The sequence below is a fragment of the Lytechinus variegatus genome, chromosome 1 (assembly GCF_018143015.1).
Source record: "Lytechinus variegatus isolate NC3 chromosome 1, Lvar_3.0, whole genome shotgun sequence".
NCBI lineage: Eukaryota > Metazoa > Echinodermata > Echinoidea > Temnopleuroida > Toxopneustidae > Lytechinus > Lytechinus variegatus.
Window position 1 is genome coordinate 93,658,521 of NC_054740.1, and position 23,059 is coordinate 93,681,579.

The window sequence follows — 23,059 nt, forward strand, 5'->3', positions numbered from 1 at the left end:
ATCCTTTTATAAAACATTGTAATATGCCTAAAATACATTTTAGAAACGTTTTTGAAAAATATAAGAAAAACATTTTCAAAAACGTTTAGATAAAATATAAACAGTTTGTATCTTCATATTGGCGGGGGGGGGCAAGAGCCCTCCACGTGTACGCCCATGACTTGTGTAGAATCACCGTCAATTTTCACTTGTTAAGAGGATGGGAAGAGGCGGATGATGATCGTTACCAGGGGCGTTTACGCATTTACGTATGTGTATGCATAATTCTCTCAAAGGGATGACCAAAGAATGAAAGAAAGAAAGAAAGAAAGAAGGAAGGAAGGAAGGAAGGAAGGAAGGAAGGAAGGAAGAAAGAAAGAAAGAAAGAAAGAAAAAAAAAAAAAAAAAAGAAAGAAAGAAAACTCTTTTGGGTTTCTATAAACAAAATGTTCTCTTAATAAATAGACCAACAGCATTCTATTGTTGTTTTTTCGAATTTCTTTGTTTTCTGACCTTTTATTGTTTATCTTTTCGATGGAAATAATGGTCGATGATCAAAAGCAGCATAAAATTTATTGGTTCTATCAGTAAACATAGAAGTAGTGACACAGTTAATGAATTTCGGCTAGAAGAAAGGAATAAATAGAAAAAGAATGAAAGAGACGAGAGAAAAAATAGAAAGGAAATAAAGAGAGGCTAGATACCGGAGATGGGTGGAGAAAATAAACGAATGGAATTAGTTTTGCAGCACATCAACTTAAATTTCAGCTGGCAATCCACCACTGCACTATTAGTTTCAGTCAAATAATATGTCATATTCATACTTCCTAGTCAATATATCTACTTTTTAGCACGCGCTTCGCGCTCGCATTTATTAAGCACCCCCTCCACGCAAGGAGATTGTGTTCAAACTCTGCTTACAATGTCACGTTTTCAGGCTTTATATAATGATAAGGTGAATTTATCGCGTGCTCTCATTCCTTTACTTGTATTCTTATCTTGTTCATGAATTCGAACGGTGCTTAAAATCTTCGGGGGGGGGGGGTAAACCCGCCTTTGACCGGAAACCGGTCATCGCCTTTAATAATTGCACATTATTTTGAGATCATCCAATGTAGATTGTAATATAATACCGAAAGCTATTTCCACAGAGCCCAAATTCCTCCCCCCCCCCTCCCTCTCTCTCCGCCTCTCTCTTTCTTTCTCTCCCGGTTATCACTCTACTAGTATCTTTCTCTTTCCTTTTCTTCCTTCCTTCCTTTCTTCCTTTATCATTTTGCCTGATACAATGGAACAAATTTCTGTTCCTTCGAATTCCAAATGATCTTTGTCCTATATACGTTTGTTTAAAAAAAAATGTTTCCATAATCATTATGGCTATCATCACAATAAAGGTCAAGTCCACCCAAGAAAAAAACGATTTGAATCAACATAGAAACATTCAAAATTGTATCAAAATCGGAAAAGAAATACTTATAACATTTCAAAGTTTCGCTTATTTTTCACATAGTTGTATGCATTAATGACATGCAAATGATAGTCGATTATGTCGCTCACTCGCCATTTCTTTTGTTTTTGTTTTATTGTTCAAAATTAATTATGCAATATTTTAATTTTTACAAATTTGACAGTAGGGAGCAACATGACTGAACCATAAAATGTAAAACAATTGTTATTTCACATGTTCAGAAAGGAATAAAACTTTCTTTTTTTCATGACAATGAGGGGAAAATGAGAATATTTAACATTTCATAATGAGCGGATGACTTAATCAGTCCCCTGATTTGCATACCGACCAGGATGTGCATTGTGAAATCATAACTTTCTTATTTTACATCCGATGTTGATGAAATTTGTAGGGTGATGCTTGTTAGATTGTTCTGTTTTATTCAAAATAACCTTTTGTTTGGGTGGACATGTATTATTGTCGAAGAGTATCTCTATTTGATTAAATCAGTGAGATATTTACATGCAGGATTATACGGGAGAAGAGGGCTTCCCGTTATGTCCTTACCCTTTATTCGGTTGAGATAATACGCTTGTTTATAAAGAGATAAAACTTTCTGTTTATTCACTAAAAAAATCACATTTTGATATCAAGAACAAATAAACACATTTTTTTTTCAAATAGAACAATATTTGAACAATTATAACACAGAATAAACATAACTAGTGTCAGGTGTTGTAAGTTGATTTAATTGGAATTCGATTCACTCGTGCCCCTAAAAGTCTTAATTAGTTAACTCCGGGATTTACATCAATAGATCGTACAAAAAGTGATTATCATGATGATAATACTGATATATAGAGCGCAGAAAATATGTGCATAATTCCTCTGCGAATTGGTTCATTGAGAACAAAAATGACTTATTTCTTGGACTCATTTCATGCATTTAGCGTTTATTTGCGTACGATTAAGAAACTTTAGCGACAATCAAATTGAGGAATAAAAAAGACAAGGGATTAACATGGATGTGGGCTGGAACAACTTACTCGATCAATATTGTCGACAAAGAACATTTCAAAGCAACAATCCAGAAGTGCATAACTAACCAAAACCAAATCAAAGCAATGCCTCTCACCTATGTGTAAAGACCATCAGCGCACCCTATACCCCTACCCCGCATACATTCGTAATTCCGAAGCTTCGTAATTCCGAAGGTTCGGTTATTCCGAAGGTTCGTATTTCCGAAGGTTCGTAATTCCGAAGGTTCGTAATTCCGAAGGTTCGTCAATCCGAAAACGAAATAATGTTCGTAATTCCGAAGGTTCGTCAATCCGAAAACGAAATAAGGTTCGTAATTCCGAAGGTTCGTTAATCCGAAAACGAAATAAGGTTCGTAATTCCGAAGGTTCGTTAATCCGAAAACAAAATGAGGTTCGTAATTCCGAAGGTTCGTCAATCCGAAAACGAAATAAGGTTCGTTAATCCGAAAACGAAATAAGGTTCGTTAATCCGAAAACGAAATAAGGTTCGTTAATCCGAAAACGAAATAAGGTTCGTTAATCCGAAAATTAAATAAGGTTCGTATTTCCGAAAATGAAAGATTATTCATTTTGGTAACAAAAACGGTGTTGTCATTACAAGATTACACGATATTATGCAATGACGATCGATGATACATGCATGTGTTGTGGCCAAAAGCATGTATTTCATTAAGAATAGGCGCCCTGATCAAGCATAGGCTAATTTCGATTTTATCTGAGCGATTGCTGCCTAAGCAAATGGTTTAAAGATGCAGGGGATCAAGTGTGTTGGTCGCGTGCGAGTAACCTCTAGATAATAGGATTTGTATTGGAGGGGATGTCATTTTTAATAACAGCTTCTGCTGGTAATAAAAATAATAATAATGATCCTTGTGAGATGTTGAAAGCGCGAATCGCAAGCTCAAACTAGTATACATTTCATGTAACAAGACGTGAACTTAAACATTCTGAACAGTTTTTTTAATCGTGAGAAAGATGTGTATCTTTCTAAAGAAATTATTAACTCGAGGGTGAGCTGTAATTTGTTTATATACTGACCTGTTTTAAGGACTGCATTTAGTGACTGAATAGAATGTATATCTCACGAACTAAATAATGAGAGCGCGAACCGCAAGCTTAAAATTTGTGATATTCCACCTGAAAACTGGACATTTTATATTTTTTTGTAACCAGGAATAGAATGAGTTCCTCAATAAACAATACTTGATGCGAGCGAGAAACGTGAGCCAAAATTTTCCGATTTCCAACCTGAAAACTGGACATTCTAAGCATTCTTGTAAAAAAAAATAATAGCTGGGAGAACAGTTTTCAGAACTGAAGTGGCTTCCCTGGGTAGATAATATCTATATCATTATTATCATTCTAGGCCTTCATGAAATTTCCAAAAGTTTGAGCACGTGATTCGATCGCAACATCTCACAAGGATGCCCTTTTAACAGTAATTGACCAAAAAGGCGAATTTTACATCTTCAGATTTGATTTCTTCTCCCCCCCCAACCGCTTGCTCGCTACGCTCGCAGAAATGAAACGTAAATATTTAATTTATCAATCAGTGATCACTTAAATTTTTTGCTCAATTCAATTACTACAAAACACACAACCTCTTTACACAGATAATAATCTCATGGTGAAAATATACGTTTGCACCAAATTGCCCCTATTGGCCCCTTTTTGGCTTTGCCCCCCCCCCCAAGGAAAATATATTCCGCCGCCACTGGTTGAAACACGCATCTTCTTCATGGCTAACTGCAAAAAGTTCTTTAAATGTCCCCTTTAGATCAGGTCAGAGCTTATATATTTAAAATTTCTGTTTGCGATCTTGCTCGCAGTTATTATCTAAAGTTAGTTACATAGGTATTTCGTTTTGAAGATCACAAACATATTGCCCATCATATTAAAAAATTATATAGCTCGCGCTCGCATTATTTAAAAAGGGTTTATCATGTTATTACATATTTACTTTATTTTATAAGTATAAAGCTAATTATTGACTGTTAGGACTACCCTTTCAAAGAAACAAACAAAAATCAATTTTAAGCTGCCGATCGAGGAAAATGTGGCTGAAAAAAAATATTGCCCCCCCCCCTATTTGACGAAAGTTGGATCCGCCGGGAGGGAGGCAGGGGGTACTTGCACCCCCAAAATTAAATAAAAAATGGGAAAGTTCCTTTTTCAAAAATAAATATGCCGTTTTTCGTGTTTTTTCGAAATAAAATACTCTTTTTAAAGTATACAAGTTAAGTTTTCAGGCTGGAATATTGCACATTTTCAGCTTGCGCTTCGCACTCTCATTCGATTGATGAAATATGCTTCTTAAAGAGGCCACTAAATGCTTTCTTTAACAGGTTCCTTTTCTTGTCAGTATGTTTAAGCTGCGGATTTTTATTCTATTAAAATACCCTAGAGTTTTAGCTTGTGATTCACGCTCGCAACACCTCGCAATTATGCCATTTTAAGAATAATTGACCCCCAAAACATTTTACAACTTCACCTTTGAATTTGTTTTACCAAGCCGCTCGCTCATTACACTCTCTCCCAAAAAATAAAGCCTAAATATACGTTTTGCCATAATAAGAAATCACTTCAAAAAAGTTTTTTCTCTACTTAATCACTATCAAACACACAATGACTTCAAGCAGATGATAATCTTAAGGGGAAAATATTACCAAAGTGTCCATTTCGACGTATGAGTTTCATTTTTTGGTTTTACCCCCAAACGAAAATTCGTTCGGCCGCCCTTGCCTTCCCATCCTCATAACAATTGAACGGCAACAGTGTCCCCCGCCCCCACCCCCCTTGCCTCTGCTTTCCCGGTTTTCATTTTTCGGATTAACGAACCTTATTTTGTTTTCGGATAAACGAACCTTATTTAGTTTTCGGATTAACGAAACTTATTTCGTTTTCGGATTAACGAACCTTCGGAAAAACGAACCTTATTTCTTTTTCGGATTAACGAACCTTATTTCGTTTTCGGATTAACGAACCTTCGGAAAAACGAACCTTATTTTGTTTTCGGATTAACGAACCTTCGGAACAACGAACCTTATTTCGTTTTCGGATTAACGAACCTTCGGAACAACGAACCTTATTTCGTTTTCGGATTATCGAACCTTCGGAACAACGAACCTTATTTCGTTTTCGGATTATCGAACCTTCGGAATAACGAACCGTCGGAATAACGCCACAAATGTTCGGATTAACGAACCCTTTTTCGTTTTCGGATTAACGAACATCGAGGTATAGGCAATTTACGTGTTTCGGAAATACGAACCTTCGGAATAAAGAACCTTCGGAATTACGAAGCTTCGGAATTACGAAGTGTAACCCCCCTACCCGTTTGACCCCCTTTTTATAGCATGTTTAGGGAAGTTTTGCAATATTCTAGTAAGTATGAAATAACTTTTTATCATAATTATGCTTACCACTTTTAAAATGAGTAACCTAGTATTTGGCCCAAATGTCATTGTCTATATAGTTATGAGCTGAAAAAGCGCAAAAAATTACGTAGCCAATATGAGGGGAGGGGGTGGGGGAGGGCGTTCCCAGATATCCACTCTGAGCATGAATCGCTCAAAATTTTGTGGCACGAATTTGAAAGACAGAATAAGATGTCCTTCATAATTATAACTGCCAAATTTATTACATTTCATAGTCAAAATGTATTCTTTTACTGGTAAGAAATACACGGTCCTGAAGACGCCTCGCTTGGGTTTTTATTCTATTCGTTTAATCAACTAAATTATTGATAATAGAACAACTTCTCATTATGAACACTATGAAAATAAACAAAACAATCAACACATTATGGAATAGAGAATAAAATGAAACGTACAATTCAAAAATACTTCTCATACAGATTGTACTTGTCTCAAGTGCATGGCTTGACAAGGTATACTGGCAGTGAGCCTAAATAAAATTCACCTCATTTTTGTATATTCACACTAGCTTACTTTACTTTATGTTATACCTCTCTTCACTTCATCATTGTTGGAATTAAACTTCATTTTCTTTTCTTATTTTGTCTCAATCAAACATGTTAAAGCAATAATAAATCCGCCGAGTTTCCTTTTAGGTGATATTTGATGATATTTAACACTTCAAAAAATATATTTATAAATTATTTACAGCAAAATAATAATGATAAAATACGTGTACGTCATTATTGACATATTTTAAAGGGACAAGTCCATCCAAACAAAAATTTGATTAGAATAAAAAGAAAACAAAGAAAACAAGCACAACACTGAAAATTTCATCGAAATCGGATAAAATAAGAAAATTATGACGTTTTTAAATTTTCCTTAATTTCACAAAATAGTTAGAATATGTGTACATCCTGGTCGGTATGCAAATGAGGGAACTGATGGCTCCATCCACTCACATTTTCCTTTGTATTATATGAAATATTCTAATTTTCTTCCCATTTTCCTGTGAAACAAAGTTTTATTTCTCCCTGAACATGTGGAATGACCATTGTTTAACATTCTATGTAGTAGTATGGTATTTATTCAATAAGAAAACTGGCAAAACATGCAGTCAAAAGACTGAAAAAATCCAGTGCACAGTATAAACAAAGTACAATATTATAAAGATGAAATAAAAGCAAAAAATTACAACCAACCGATAATCATAATACACAATCATACAATACCAAAAGAAAAAAAAGAAACTTTAACAAGTAACATATTGATCAATGAAGCATGTGCAAACGTCAAGAAGTGTGAAAGTGTAATTCGAAAGTGTAATTCTATGGATCAGTCAAGTCGGTCCTAATTGTCAAATCTGTAAACATTGAAATATTGTATAATTCAATAAAAAACAAAAGAAATAGTGAGTGAGTGACATCGTCGATTCTCTCATTTGCATGTGACTACATTGTGCATATAACTATTTTGTGAAAAATAAGCGAAACTTTAAAATGTCATAACTTTCCTTCTTTAATCCGATTTTGATGAAATTTTCAGCATTGTGCTTGCCTGATTTTTCTCTATCGATTCAAACCAACATTTTTCTGAGGTGGACTTGACCGTTAACTAACGTCTCTTTAGTGTTTTATTGTCCAACTTAATGGAAATTCATTTTGTTTACATGCAAACATACAAATTACAAATATACATAATCAAGGAAAGACAAAATTAATACAAAATATTGGCATGCACGTAATAAGACGATTAAAAGAGTTAACAAGGTCATTGTTAAAATAAAAACAACAATTAGGCATATGCGGTCTACTTATCATTACCATCATTCTAAAACTGTTAAATGAGCAAAAGTATCAGGTCTTTCTATATTTATTTTTTATATTACTTGAAGCATAATTCACATATGAAAAAAAATAGGGGCGCACTTCGGATATTTTTTTTTCTCTGGCATTGACGTTTGAAACAAATTTTGACGTCAGTGTTTAAGTTGATCTTCAAATGTGAATCATAAAAAATAACAGAATATTTTTAAAAAATGAAATTGTATTATATATATTCTAATCCGCACTGACCCGCTTTAAACTTTCAGAGAAGCTCCCCAATACAATTTAGTAGTGATAAAATATACTTCGCGAAGCAGGGAAGGGACGGAAGTTGCGGGCGCAAAAAGAAAGCGAGATCGGGACAAAAAGGAATGACATTATAAACTCATATGGAAGCAAATGTTTTATTTTTCTTCATGAACCTCTTCCTATCATTGTTGACTTAAATCTGATAAATCTACGAGTTTAGTCTAGAAAGTTCATTATTACTTGGTACTGATATGATACATTGATATAATATCGTCCTCCTTGCTAGCAGTTATGTACTATAAACATGATATTAAATTGAAATTTTCTACAACTAAATTGGACGTGCGTTTTTTGTATATGTCTCTGTCTTGCCAATAATATTCTATGTAGTTTTTAATGTATATTTTAATTTCTCATGTTTATTATTACATTTCGTAATAGATCATGTGCATGAATGCGCATGTGCGTTTTTGTGAATTTAGAGACACATTTTGTAAGTTATTTCATTCTCCCCTTAATTCCTCATCCTTACCTCTCTAGGCTCTCCGCTATTGCCTCCACTTTCATATTTTCATTATACCTCCTAGCTCTGCCGTTTTTCTTAATTCCTTAAACTTCTGCCCTCTACACTTTCTTCTTTCCTATTCTGTTCACTTGCATGATGTATAATACAAGTATGTATTATTTTGTATCTTTGCATATGTTTCACAGGTGATCAGTGTGCTTTTTAATAGATCACCTTAGTTCTGCATTTCAATTTCTTCATTCTTGTATAATGTTTCGTAGAATTGAAAATAAACTTGAAATTTGAACTTAGATTAATCATTCTGTAAAATCATAAAACAAGAATATGTCTGAAATTTAACAAAACAGGTCTGTTTAAAAAGGGGGAAAGGATGATTTATTTAAGAAAATTTGTAAGGTTCCTTGCATCAAATACCAATTTCCTGTTTTTTACATGATATAATGTAAGATTACGCAATCTGGTAAGATTACAGGTGTTGTCGAGACTCTGCTTAAGGAACTTCTTTTATTTTAAGGATAAATTTTCTAACAGAGTGACCAATATTTAGCCATTTGGCTGCAAAAACTCTTGTTTTAATAAACAGTGAATTGAATTGAATATTCTTTGAAGTCCTGTCAGCCCAGTCTATTTACCTCCGTGCTTAAGAATCTTTGAAGGAAACCAAACTAGAATTATCGTTCATGAGCTAAGACTTTATATCTCTTTGGAGCAACGGTACCAAGACAATGTTCAAAGCCAAAGTCAGCTGAATCACCTTCAGGTAATTGAAATTGAAATTGTTGCATGAGGGTTGTCGCGAAGAGGAAAAACTCCATCCGGGCAAGTTGCTCCCCGAGGCACACACGTCGACCTGACAATTAACAACAATAAGAAAATTATAAAAGTCAACCAATCATCATGAAAACAATGGCTGGTATTCTCAAAGGATGTTTAGTTAGCCCGGGTTAAAATTTAAACCATGGACTAATTAGCCCAGGCTAAATTTTAGTCCATGGTTTAAACCTCGGTGGTATTCACCAACGGTTGTCTAACTAAACCATGGTTTAAATTTTAGTCCATGGACTAACTAAACCTCCTTTGAGACTTACCGGCCAATGTGTTTTGAAGAGTATACTGCGTCTCGTCACTTCTCTAATTGTTTTCATGACAGACAAGTTAAACTCACATGACATACATGCCCGCATAATCAAGCACTTAATTGGGACCATCATGATTAGGCCTATCACCCCCCCCCCTTCTTTTTGGCATAGAGATTATACTGAGGGACCGCGGAACGGTTTTCAAAGTGGGAGGGCTGAGCAAAAAGTGGGGGGGGGGGCTGACCATGCCAAAAATCACAATCCTAAGGTCATTGTTACGTTTTTGTTCACGGTTTGGTCCCCTTACCAAAACAAAGGACATTATATGCATAAAAGTAACGTATAGACTCTAGAAAATTTGTGTTTCCTTATGAAATGATAAGTGATCTCAAGATTACCTGCCCCAAATACTGTGAATGCATCCTGTTTGATAACAGTCTTCCCATCTTCACTTAGGAAACGTTCAGGGTTAAACTCTTCTGGTTTGTCCCACAGATTCGGATCCAGGTGAATAGCAAGGATATTGATAAGAATCTCTGTATGTTTTGGAATGGTGTATTCTCTGATTTTGACGTCTTTGTCGGTCACATGTCCTACTCCTAGCGGTACAACAGGTCGAAACCGGAGGACCTCTGTTATAGTTGCGTCTACATACGGCATGTCCTTGCGATCGTCGTAGCACGGAGCCCTCTCCCGACCAACAACACGATCGATCTCACTCATAACCTGTCATAATTTTAAATCATTATGAAAACGCTGGTATAAATTCTTAAAAGTGCCCCCAGAAGGTCTACATCCCGTGGGAGAGATGGAAGCTTAAAAGTGCCACCCAAATGTTCATATAATCTCGTCATATACCTACATCTCTTAGGAAAAAGGATACATGACGAGATCTCGGATCTCGTCATGTCTACATCTTTTAGAAGAGGTGATCAGATGAGAATATCTCAGATATCGTCATTGTCTACCTAAAGTGGAAAAGATAATCAGATGATAAGATCTTGAATCCGATATCTTGTCATCTCATCATCTCATGCAGTCTCACATAAGATGTAGATATGACGAGATCCGAGATCTTGTCTCTTCCACTGGGTGTAGACATGACGATCGAGATCTAAGATCTTTTCATCTTAAAATCTCTCCAACGTGATGTAGACATGACAAGATCTATGATCACGTCATCTTTTTTCAAGATGCAGGCATGGCGAGATCTAAGATTTCGTAATATAATTCTTTTCTCGTAAGAGATGTAGACATGACGAAATGATTATCAGAACATCTTGGTGGCACTTTTTAATTTCCATAAAATTTTCAGTAGAGCTTGCAGAAAGGCCGGGCAGAAAGGTCTTTCGTATAATACTGGGTTTATATGTAACTGACTCTCGGTCTAAAACCACCAAGTCTGTCTCCAGATGTGCTAACAACATTGAGGATAAACCCACTTATGCCTAAACATGTTTACCAGGTACGTATCCTCACAACCTACAGTATAAGATTTTTGTTACATTCTTCGTAATCATGTTATTCTTATGAAACCCCCGACATTCGGCCTTTAGGCCCACAAGCGACGAGTGCACAACTTGATTGTTCACACAAATCTTAATGTACATGTGGTGGTGATGATGATGACGATTACTGCAAAATAATAATACAGAAGCTTAGACCCTTATTTAACGGGGGGGGGGGGCAATTCGACCCCTGACGATTTCTGTCGGGCGAAAAATTTTGACCTGAAGCTCGCTGACTTTTTACTTTCAAGTCTTGCGCATCTTTTGAGACCAAATTTGCAACGCCCGGGTACTCGGTTCCGAACTTACGCAACATTTCGTCACACCCAAAATTGCTCAATAACGTGATTCCGCGTACAAAGTCAATGCAAATTGTGTTTTATCAACCAAAAATGAGAAATGTATGACTATTTTTACTTTTGTTGGTTTAAATGGATTTATTTAATGCAATTCATGATCGCAAAAGGGTCCCGACAAATTTCATTAGAAAAACAATAAAACAAAGGTTTTAAAAAATAAAGAAATTCATTAAAAAAAGTGTATAAAACAATGAAATACATAAGAAATCAATTATATTTTTGCATTTTTGTAGACAATTGTATCTATATTGATAGTCTCACCAAAAATTACCATTCTACTAGCTGTAAAATTGAGTTAAAGGCAAAAACATACACAAAAAACAAAATTTATATATAGGGCGATTTCATACGCTCATTTGCATAATTAATTGATAATAAGTATAAACAATTATTGCTTGAAAGTTTTATAGTGTTGTAATTTACATCCGGCTCCACGCGCGTGCAATTTTTTTGCGGCAATCGCGCAATCAGCGGCCGAGATCTGAGGGGGTCAAATTGACCCGCCCCCTCCCCGTATATCCTGGTCTGAAATAGCACAGTTAAGATAAGGTTAACGTGCCATCGACTTGTAGTGATATCTCGCCATGTCGCCAACCTTATGTCAACCGTATATCGTGGTGCCATCGACTTGGAGCGATGGCGAGATATCTCGCCATGTCGATGGCGAGATATCTCGCCATGTCGCCAACCTTATGTCAACATGGCGAGATACCTTATCTCACGTACGAAAACGTGCATGTCAACGTTTTTGTTTGGTCTACCATCAGTTCGTCCACTACCCACATGCTCTAGTCGCCATTTCGTCCACTGACCACGGAGCTATGCACTGACCATAGCCATCTATGTCCAATTGGACAAAAAGAGAAAATGTGTATTAGACCAACTGGTTATGAGACGAAATGGTCATAGATGAAGTGATGATTAGACACATTTATTATTGGACTAAATGGATATGGTTGTCAGACGAAATGTTTTTGAAGGAATATCATTAGGGCCTACACTAAATGAAGGTATATTAGACAAAGTGATGAGTGGACGAGATAGCAATATAGGCGAAATGGCAATTTAAAGAGTCAGTCTGTTCTCCCAAATAATTTGATATCATAATTATTTATGTGGTATGTGTTAACATGCAGTGATGTAAATATTAATTTGCGCCAAAGTAAGGCATGACTGCAATGAATGAATCGAGGTGTCAATGATAATTTACATTATAATTGTTTAATAAACTTTTTTTTTTAATAAACAATTTTTAGTATCGATTCTCAAGTAAATTTTATTGAAAAGGTATTTGCAAGCAAATACTGTTGTGTTGGGATCGTTAATTTCAGATTGGGAGTATCAATGATGACACAGGAATGATCCATGTACAATTTAATCAAGAAACTTTACTAATAATCAATTTCCAACAGTATCACATCTAAACTTGTAAAGAATATCGTAATGTAGATCTTAAATCCGTGATGATCTGAACATTTCTAACCTTCAACCTTGGGTGTGAACCAATTATATAATCAAGCTTCAACACAAATCATAATCCAAGGGTTTGGGTATAGGACATGCAATGGGGGTAATTATTGGGAAGGGAAGGCGGTTGGGGGTTGTTTGAACTATTAACAATAAGGTTTCATTGGCTTGGATTGAACTAATGAATAAGGGTTCTTATAGAAGGGGGTATGGACATCAAAGAGATGGTTCCGAGAAGGGGGTGTATACATAATGCTGTCTACAATGTAGTGATTTATACAGTCACTACATGACAATACGTTATAGGATTATGACATAATTGGCATCTGGATCTGTTCATTTCAGTCGTGCCATACTTTGGCGCAAATCAAAATTTGCATCACTGCAGAGAATACCTACACACTTAGTGTCAAGACATTTCCACATGAATATATGGTATCAAATTTGGAGAAGATACTCTTTCCAGCCATATGTAACGATTATGCGTTCATGACATGTTTTTATTCCTTAAAGTGATTGGTTAACATTGAATTGACTTTTAAAAAATCTGAGCGAGAAGGCTACACTTGTCACCTGTGTCTGTGATATGTTGCAAAAATGAAGCCCATAGTCAGGCAGCATATGTCATCTACTTCGAAAAATTGGCTAAGTCTGATTTTTCACTTTTATGTGATTGGTGACATCATAAGGAACAACTTCCAACTTGGTTACAAATTTCTAATGGTCATCTTGAACATGTGAGGGGTCAAAATTGGGTCAATAGGGGTCAATTTTTGGAATTGCCCCGATTGTGTTGAGTCATATATCAAATTGTTTGTCTGGCTATACTGAACAAAAAAGTGTACACAATCATATACTCTTGACCTCCCATTAAAAAGTTATGCCCGGAAATGTCAAGAGGTCAACGAACTTTCATTGCATTGTATATTTTTATGGCAAAGTACACTGAAGGTTATAAAAAGCTAATATTTTCGTTTTTTCTGTTTTGCATGTGTGTACTTTTTTATTTTTTATTTTAATAATTTCATCTTCAGAAGTCGTTATCCAGAAGATATTAAGGGTCAAGACAAGGTCAGGGAAAGGTCAAGAGGTCAACAAAGTTAACTTTCACTGGTAGCCAAAATAAAAGCGGTTTGAATTTAGAAGTAGGTTCTTCATTTTGAAAAGTCTCTAAGAAGACATTATCCATTAGATAAAAAGGGGGTAAAATGTGCTCATTTAGGAACAAAATAGATAAACAGTGTACGTCGAATAGTTTGAGTGTGGTATCATGGTTTATTGCAGGAATACCTCGAAACGACTTGACAAAACCTATAAAAATCATATCATCTTCATGACGTTATAAGTGCAACCAGCTCTTTCCGAGTTGCTTGATTTAGCAACTCAATTCAAGTTCTTTTTATTTCCAATTTACCGGTCTTTGATATGTAAAGAAACATTTCATCCATTTGCTTTGTACAAAATATTTTAATCAACAGAAAATATTGTAATGTACTGGGGTATATTTGTAATACTATGCTAATAAACACATCGATTGATCAGTGCTCCCAACTCCAAAGAAAGATGCCCAACATCTTATTTGACTTAACATACGAATAAGATAATGAGGTTAGGATTGAGGATGATATGATAAGTTGGGCTCCAATTGCTCCTTGATTAATTGGAACGAGTGACGGTTACATTATTTCTAACAAAAAGGCAACATTTTTCAGGCATGCTCACTGTAGTTTAGTGTCCATTATGCTGATGTGATATATTCTGACCATTTCTGGAGAAAAAAGAACTGCACAATATTTCGATTGTGCTGTCATTAACACGGCTTTTAGGCCTACTTTTTTATCAAGTGTTTATCAAGGTTTTTTTTCAGAGCATACAACGTGAATCTAACTTAATACCTGTTCTCACGATAGTGATATGCATAGATGCTGATTGTTCTATTGTCGTTTTTTTTTCTCCTATTTTGTGAACTACCTCGATGTTGCCAGAAAGAATAATCACATCAAATTTCATTGAAGTAAACCACGGCCATGCCGCAGCGGGCGGAGGTTGCAGCGGTCCCCAGAAATTGTGAAAACTTGCATATCTTTTTTACTGAAAGATACATAATAATTGACCAAAAGTATGCACGAAATCTATAAATTTCTCTTTTTAATATGCAAAAGCGGCCCCGATGATTACCTCAGAACAGCATAACACCAGAATTGTGTAGTCCTTCTTGGCTCCAGAGATCGAGTAATGGTCAGAATATATCACATCAGCATAATTGACATACACTTCTACAATACGCATGCCTGCATGATGTTGCCTCTTTATCAGAAATAATATAACCGTCACACATTTTGAATTAATTAAAGAGCAATTGGAGCCCAACTTATAATATTATCCTCAATCCTAAGTTAATCCAAATGAAATGTTATGCATCTTTCTTAAGAGCTGGGGCACTGGTCAATCGATGTTTATTCTGTTTACACTTATACCCTACTACAATACAATAATTTCTGTTGATTGAAATATTCTGACAAAGCAATGAAGGAAATGTTTCTTTATACATATCAAAAACTAGTAAAATGAAAATGAATTGAACTTAAATTGATTTCCTTAAAAAAAAGAAACTCGGAAAGAGCTGGTTGCACTTATTACATCCTGAAGATGATAAGATTTTAAGGGCATAAGGGTTTGTCAAGTTGTTTCAAGGTATTCCTGCAATACCATGATACCACACTAAACGCATTCGACGTCTATCTCTGTTAATTTATATTGTTCCTAAATAAGCATCTTAATTTATTTAATGTTATAGATACAGACTTTTCAAAATAAAGAACCCATAAAAAATGAGACTTCTACGATTCTAGTCGCTTTTAGTGTATTTTAGCTACATGTTGACCTTTTGACCTTTCCCTGACTTTGTCTTGACCCTAATATCTTCTGGATAAGGACCTCTGGAGGTGAACTTATTAAAATCGAAAATAAAAAAGTACAAACATGAAAAAGAAAAGAAAGAACCCCCTGGAAAATAGCTTTCTTAACACCTTCAGTGTAATTTGCCATATATACAATGTAACGAAAGTTCGTTGACCTTTTGCTATTTCCAGTCATAACTTTTTTACGGGAGGTCAAGAGTATATGATTGTGTACACTTTTTTGTTCAGTATAACCAGACAAACAATTCGATGTATAACTCGACACAATCGGGGCGATTCCAAAAATTGACCCCTATTGAACCCATTTTGACCCCTCACATGGTCAAGATGACCATTAGAAATTTGTCACCAAGTTGAAAGTTGATCCTTGTGATGTCACCAATCACATAAAAGTGAAAAATCAGACTTAGCCAATTTGTCGAAGTAGCCGGTAAATCATGACATATGCTGCCTGACTACCAGCAAAAATTGCGTTCGAAAATAATTATTTAGTGCTTCAAAAATTTAAATATAATGTGACCGGAAACACCATCTTAATTTCATCCCATACACTTATGTGTACTATTTAAGTGTCTATAAGACGCCTATTTACAAAATCGGGGTTTGCCTTGTAGTTTTAACTTTTCATTCTCAATAATGGTTGTTTTCAGGGTTTATTAGTTATAATACTTGCACTTGTATACATGTTTCATCTTGGTTTGAGAATTTTTTAAATCAGCTGCTCACAAAGTTAAACAATACCTTTAAATGTCGAGATTGTGCCTGCCATTTTTTTTTTACTCACACGGTATACATGTGTGTGTGTGTGTGGGGGGGGGGTGTTCACCTTATTTTGTACATCGGGTTTGCTTGCCATAACAAGAATAAACCAAAGTAATGAAGAAGATGTCGTCTCGGTTCCCGCAAAGAACAGATCGAAAACACACATCCAGATATCGTCTTTAGTTATGTACGGTTTGGTAGCCTTGATTTCATCCAATCGGTCTGCTTCAGTGAGGTACATATCAATGATGTCCCGGATGTCTGTAGAGTCGTAGCTCTCAATGTGTTCTTTCACCTCCGCATTGATAAAGTTCTAAATAAAAAGTGTAATAAAGATTAGAATATTTGAAGTTGATTGTACACTGCGCATTGTGTCAAACATGGTATTAATGATTTACATATTAGAAATGAAAGTCCGAGGGGGGGGAGACGACCCTGTCCCTTAGACTACTACACAAAATCAACTGTTTTCACAGGCACATTACATTGTCCCCTTTTCTTCAAGTCACGACCAAACTATTGAAAAATAAGAAAAATCTCTTGGAATGTTTAGTAAAAAATACAGGAAGGCCTTTTTTTATTATTTGATTATTTAGGAAATGCGGATTTTTGTCATATTATTTTGAGACAGTTTGTTATTTTCTCTATATTTAAACAGCTATAGGTACGACCACTGATTTTGTTACCTTTATGCCTAATATGTTTTCTTTGGGCATCTTTACTAAAGGTGTCTTGAGGAGAATGGGGAATCTTAAAACTAGCTCACGAATGATAGGGGTTATCCCCATTCCAGCTGTTATGTTTCTAAGTCTCTTGATCGCATCAATGAAAACAGGATCATCATACTCCAAACGCCTCCCGAATGTGATACTGCAGATGATGTTGGATACGGCTGCATTGGTAAGATGCATAGCGTCGAACGCTTCTCCTGACTGTTGCGAGAATGCATTACAGAGGATATGTGCTTCATCTTGTATCCGCGACTCGATGCCCTTCCGACCCATGCCGAAGTTACGGAGGGCAGTAAGACTAAATCGACGGAGTTCTTGCCACGGTTCCCCATCAGTGAATATTATGCCCCCTAATCAGAAAAGCAAAGGAATGTGAACCATTGTAAAGAAATTTAATTTGGTTCTTAGGCACTACTGTCGAATTTGAAGTTATAATGAAATCGATGTTGCCTAACTCCAAAAAAAAGAAACAAGTACGAAACATATATTTTTTTCAAATTTGTTTTATGCTAAGCTATATATACTTTTTAAATATGTTATAATACATTATTATCACATCCGACAATCACAAATCATTTACTACTGTCTTTCACATATTCCAATAATATCCCTCCTAACGCGACTCAATTAAGCTCGGTCATCATGGTCATTCCGATACAGACGTGGTCTCGCGCGATAACCATACTCATACTTGGACTTGAAACTTCCAGGTTTTATGCTGTGTTTTGTTTCAACAATTACAAGTCAGTTAATAGAAATCTAATTTCACGGTCGTTTTCGCCCTATCCCATGGCCCTCTGAAGCGGGGGTGCTGGGTGCAAAGCACCCCCTAAGTTATAGAAATATAATATTTCCATTTAACAAGGAAAGAATGAACATTGAAAACCACAGAACAATAAATATTAGCAGATACCTGTATAATCTATGATATGAGAAAAGAAGGGAGGCGGTAGTCTGTTAGAAGTCGCATCAGCTTGTCTGACTAGGAGTTCTTTAATTAACCCTGGGCTGGAAATTATGGTCAAGATCTTAGAGCCAAGCTGGAGACAAACGATGTCACCATATCTGCAATGGAAAGTAAAGGTATGATAAATCTATTACAATCTGTAAGATTGTATCGTTTGAACAAACTTTACTTTAAGGATCAAATGAAAATAATCTTGAAAATTGTCCCCTAGTCACACACTTCTACCTCTCAAATTAATTACATTCTGGGTTGGGACACTATTCAAAAGAGGCAATACACCTATTATCAATAACATTACAACTGAATATATGAAAAGTGAAAATAATCTTGAAAATTGACCCCTAGTCACACACTTCTACCTCTCAAATTAATTACATTCTGGGTCGGGACACTATTCAAAAGAGGCAATACACCTATTATCAATAACATTACAACTGAATATATGAAAAGTGTTTCACATAAAAGCTACTCCTTACCCTCGTAGAAGTGATAATAATGTTTGCCCAGATCTAGTCGTAAAAGATCTCTCATAGAGCTGCACATAAATTTAACAGAATGTGCGCATTGTCTTCGCTTTCAATTCTTTTGTTTTATGTGCCAACTGAAATGAAGTCACTGATTTGTAACGAGGGAGGGGAGTATACGATTTTTTATATGATTTGTATTTAGTTTTGATGGCTAACTTCCTATACATTATGGAAACATAGCCATTAATAAGCTGGCTCCATGCTGGCTCCATATGGTAAACCAGCAGCATTATATTATTGCAGCTAATATTTTTTTAATTGAATTTATCATTTAAAAATCATCTATAATTTTGCTTGATAGCCTTTTTTTGCTTGTTAATTTTTTACCTGTGTCCATCCCAACATTTTAGGTGAACCCCCCTAAAATTGTTTGCCTTCCGCCACCAATGTTTATTCATTCCGTACTCACAAGCAATATATTCACACAATTATTACAAACACTGCTCATGTAAACAATATCGCATAAAAAATGTTCATCATTTACAAAAGATTGATAATGGAAAAGGAGAACCTTTGGAAAAGCATGATATAGCTTTACAAAATGAACGTTCTCACGAAAAATATACAATTCACATTAATATTTTAAAACATAAATTACTTCAGAAAGTTAAAGAATAAAACAACAACTAACAAAAGACAAAAGAAAAACACCAAACAAGATAAATAGGATCGATGAATTATCATTGATAGTTTAAATACAAATTATTTTTTTTTATTTTTAAAAAGTTGAATGGGATTTTATTAAATGCAGGGTCAACTGTATCTTGTTCCAAATTATTGGTTGGGTATTTCTTACAGATTTTTTTTAAAGAGAGGTTTTTACTTTTCATAAATGAAATGGAGTCTAGTTTCATGGGAATTATATATTATTTGGTAGTAAATCTTCAAAATACTGGAAGCCAAGCAACGTGATATTATTACTAAAATTAACCTTTTTAAGTGGAAAAACAAAGGAGCAGAGTGGGCATGATATTCACTACCTGTACATATACATATAATTGTTCCATAGAAATAGATAAATTTTAAATCTATGATTTATCATGTTTATATTGCTTTTTCTATCATGAAATGTCACCACTGAACAAAAATGTGTAATCTGAAATGTTTGTGTTAAGAAGTAATTAGCACAAATATAAAAAGTTTTTGTCGAGGTTTTATTTTTAATTTGACTAAAATATAAACAATTTTGTGGGAATAAAACACCTCCATATTTTTCAGCTCCTGATGACAAAGCAATGTGATGAAGGGGCATGATATACTCATTTGTTTGATATCAAATTTGTCATGATAGCACAAATACTTCATAAGATACAATGAATTTTATGATGCTTCGCAAGTGTCATCTTTGAATTTCCTGGGTGTATGTAAACTTTTGGCCTCAACTGTACATATAGATAATAAATAATTTTTATAGAGCAAGTGTACATAAAAAAAACAACCATTTGATATAACTAGAATAGAAAAAAATGTAACTAAAAATATAAAAAAGGTGATGAATATTAGACAATTAAAATTCAAATAATAATTGGATTGAAATGGAGACTAAAATAATGGCAAAAATTTGAAATGATTTCGAGGCTATTTTTTTCAGAAGTCAGTAAACCAATGAAATATGGTTTTGCTTTCTTTCCAAAACGATCTGTTTTGCATTTTATCTGAGCAAAGTTTGGAACACTTCTGAATGAGATTGAGACATTTTTCCTCTTTGGTAGCCAGTTTAAAAGTGAGGGTATTTAAAAAGAGATTTAGCAAACTCCATACACGGTTTTTTTTCGTCTTCTTTCTAGACATTCTAATCAACATTTTGTTAGTGCATCTTCATAGTCTATATAATCTGAACCAAGAATCATTTTGCAAACTCTTTTTTTTTTTGGGGGGGGGTATTTTTTCAAGTCCTGTACTTGGACACGATTACAAACACACATCTTCCATTTCTACCTCTTGTCATTTATGCCTCTGCTCTTTTTATCTCTGCCGTTTTTACCTCTGCCATTATTACCTTTTTTTCTAATATTTTTTCTAATAGTTTTGATGCAGGGCAACAAAGATAGAGGTCGGTAGTATTGAAATAAATGACAATCATCTTTCTTAAAGACAGGGATAATATTTCCTATTTTAAGTTTGCTAGGATATGTACCAGTCGATAGTGATAAGTTGAATATAATAGAAGTCAAGGGTTTAGCAATAGCATAACTAATTTTAACACATGCATTACATCCAATATTTTCCTACCCACATGATCGTGTATTTTTCAAAGACTTACAAATTTAAATTAGTCCACTCTATAGACTTGAAGAACAATGAGGTAGAATTTGTTGGGGTTTTTTTAAAGAGGAATTTACATTTTATTGAGGTGTGTTATCTAGATCACAACACGAGATAAAAACGAATTGAATTTATTTGAAATATTTTGTTCATCAATCGTTTTGCCATTTTCTTTTGTAAAGTACAAATGCAAAGCAACGTAGGTTTAGATTTATTTGAAGTTTATTACTTTTTTCCATGCGCCTCTAATGTCATTATTTAGATCTCCAAACTTTGCATAAAAATATTTGTGCGCTGTTCTTAAAGATGCATTCACTTTATTTCTGTAATTTTATACTTCCCGTTCAAGTGATAATATCATTTAAAAACTTTTTGTATAATTTCTTCTTAATGCGTAGCAAGTCTTCAGTCATCCAGGGTTTCCTAATATTATTATGTTCTTTTCATGCCACTTGACATCAAGGCCGGGTAAACGTTTGTTATGCAATGATATTAAAATGATGTAAATAGATCATACATTCACTCTGCATCATGCTGTTTATACATAAAAGACCGAAATATATCATATAAATCCGTTATCAATAATCTGATATTCTCATTTGTAATTTGTCTCTTTGAAGAGTTAATATTTTAAACAAAACCCTGGCCTTTATCTTTTTAACTTAGGGCCTAAGTAATTTGTATTATGTCATATGTTTTTGTATTTATTATTTTATCAGGGAAGTATAACAAACCAACAAACAAAGAATAATAACATATCAATGCACAACCGACCGGGACAACTCGATGGGAGGGGGGGGATGCCAAAGTGAAGTTTAGCCTCTATATAGTTTGTGTTCATTGTTGGTTTAAACAGGGCTATAAGTAGGAATATGAAACTAACCTCTTACTAAGTTGTATAAAACGTCCAAACCTATCCTTCCCAGGGAACAATGCTAATAGACCATCGAAAGGATAAGGAATAACCGGTGGTCCAGGCGGAAGATGGTAATGGAATGAGGTCAAGCAGTTGGTGCGGATATACCAGAAGATAAGAAGACATAAAGAGATGGTGGTCAGTAGGTTTCCGATACCGATGTACATGATAGCATCCATCATGTCCAGAATAGAAGCCATGATTGAATGTGGTTCAGTCACTGGCACCTTGTCGCGTTCAAAGATTTCTGTTTAAGAAGATTTTTGATCGAAACTGGCTGAGTATACAACATTTATAACATTAACAGTCGCATGACAAAGAAGGTTGCGTAACGTGACATCGGACTTTGGTGGTCATCAGTAAGTTTCATCATAGAGCTATTTTTATACAGATGGTTTCCTGTACACCGATGTACATAAACATGATAACATCCAGAATAGAAGCCATGATTTATTATGGTGATCATTCAATGACACCTTGGCGTGTTCAAAGAATGTTAAACCAAGCACCCCCTGATCAAACGAAACTGGGTGTGACATCGGACTTTGGACCAGACAGGTTAGCCCCCGAAACCTGCATGATCGACGGTCAGGGGACCCATGGAGGAGGGGGGGGGGGTCCTTAAAGTCAATATCCCTGGTGTTTTCAATTCTATGTCGCGATGAACAAATACGTGTAAGCCTAAACACATATATCGTGGTGGGCTATGAACTAATTAAGCTATACACACGACATTTCTGAAGCTCAGAGGAAGTAAAGATCATCTCGAAAGTGTCCATAACCTGATAACCTCATTGGCCCACAGTGCGTCCAACAAAAAAAAAACGAAAACGAGATTTATCCATGTTAAAAACTTATCATACCTTAATCGCAAATACAATATAGACAAATTACCTATCATTGTAAAGTTTAGAGTCCCCTCTTTCAGATTATTCCTTAGTCATGCATGAGTGAGAGAAAAAAAAAACAATTTGAAGAAAGGAAACCAAAAAGTCACTTGGCGGGCGGTATCTGAGTTTCAAAAAGGAAATCACATTTTTACCAAGTTCAATATCTGCTCTTTAATTTGAT

General features: G+C 35.0%; 1 protein-coding gene across 1 annotated transcript; it reads right to left on the reverse strand.

The window, feature by feature from the left end:
- Positions 1-8,940: 8,940 nt before the first annotated feature.
- LOC121428926 (cytochrome P450 2C15-like) lies at positions 8,941-22,493 on the reverse strand. Its single transcript, XM_041625820.1, has 6 exons — positions 21,956-22,493; positions 18,227-18,378; positions 17,269-17,663; positions 16,647-16,895; positions 9,964-10,291; positions 8,941-9,336 (listed from the first exon to the last, which is right to left on the reverse strand). The coding sequence occupies exons 1-6, from the start codon at positions 22,186-22,188 to the stop codon at positions 9,158-9,160; spliced, it is 1,536 nt and encodes a 511-aa protein (XP_041481754.1). The 5' UTR covers positions 22,189-22,493; the 3' UTR covers positions 8,941-9,157.
- Between the last annotated feature and the right edge of the window lie 566 nt (positions 22,494-23,059).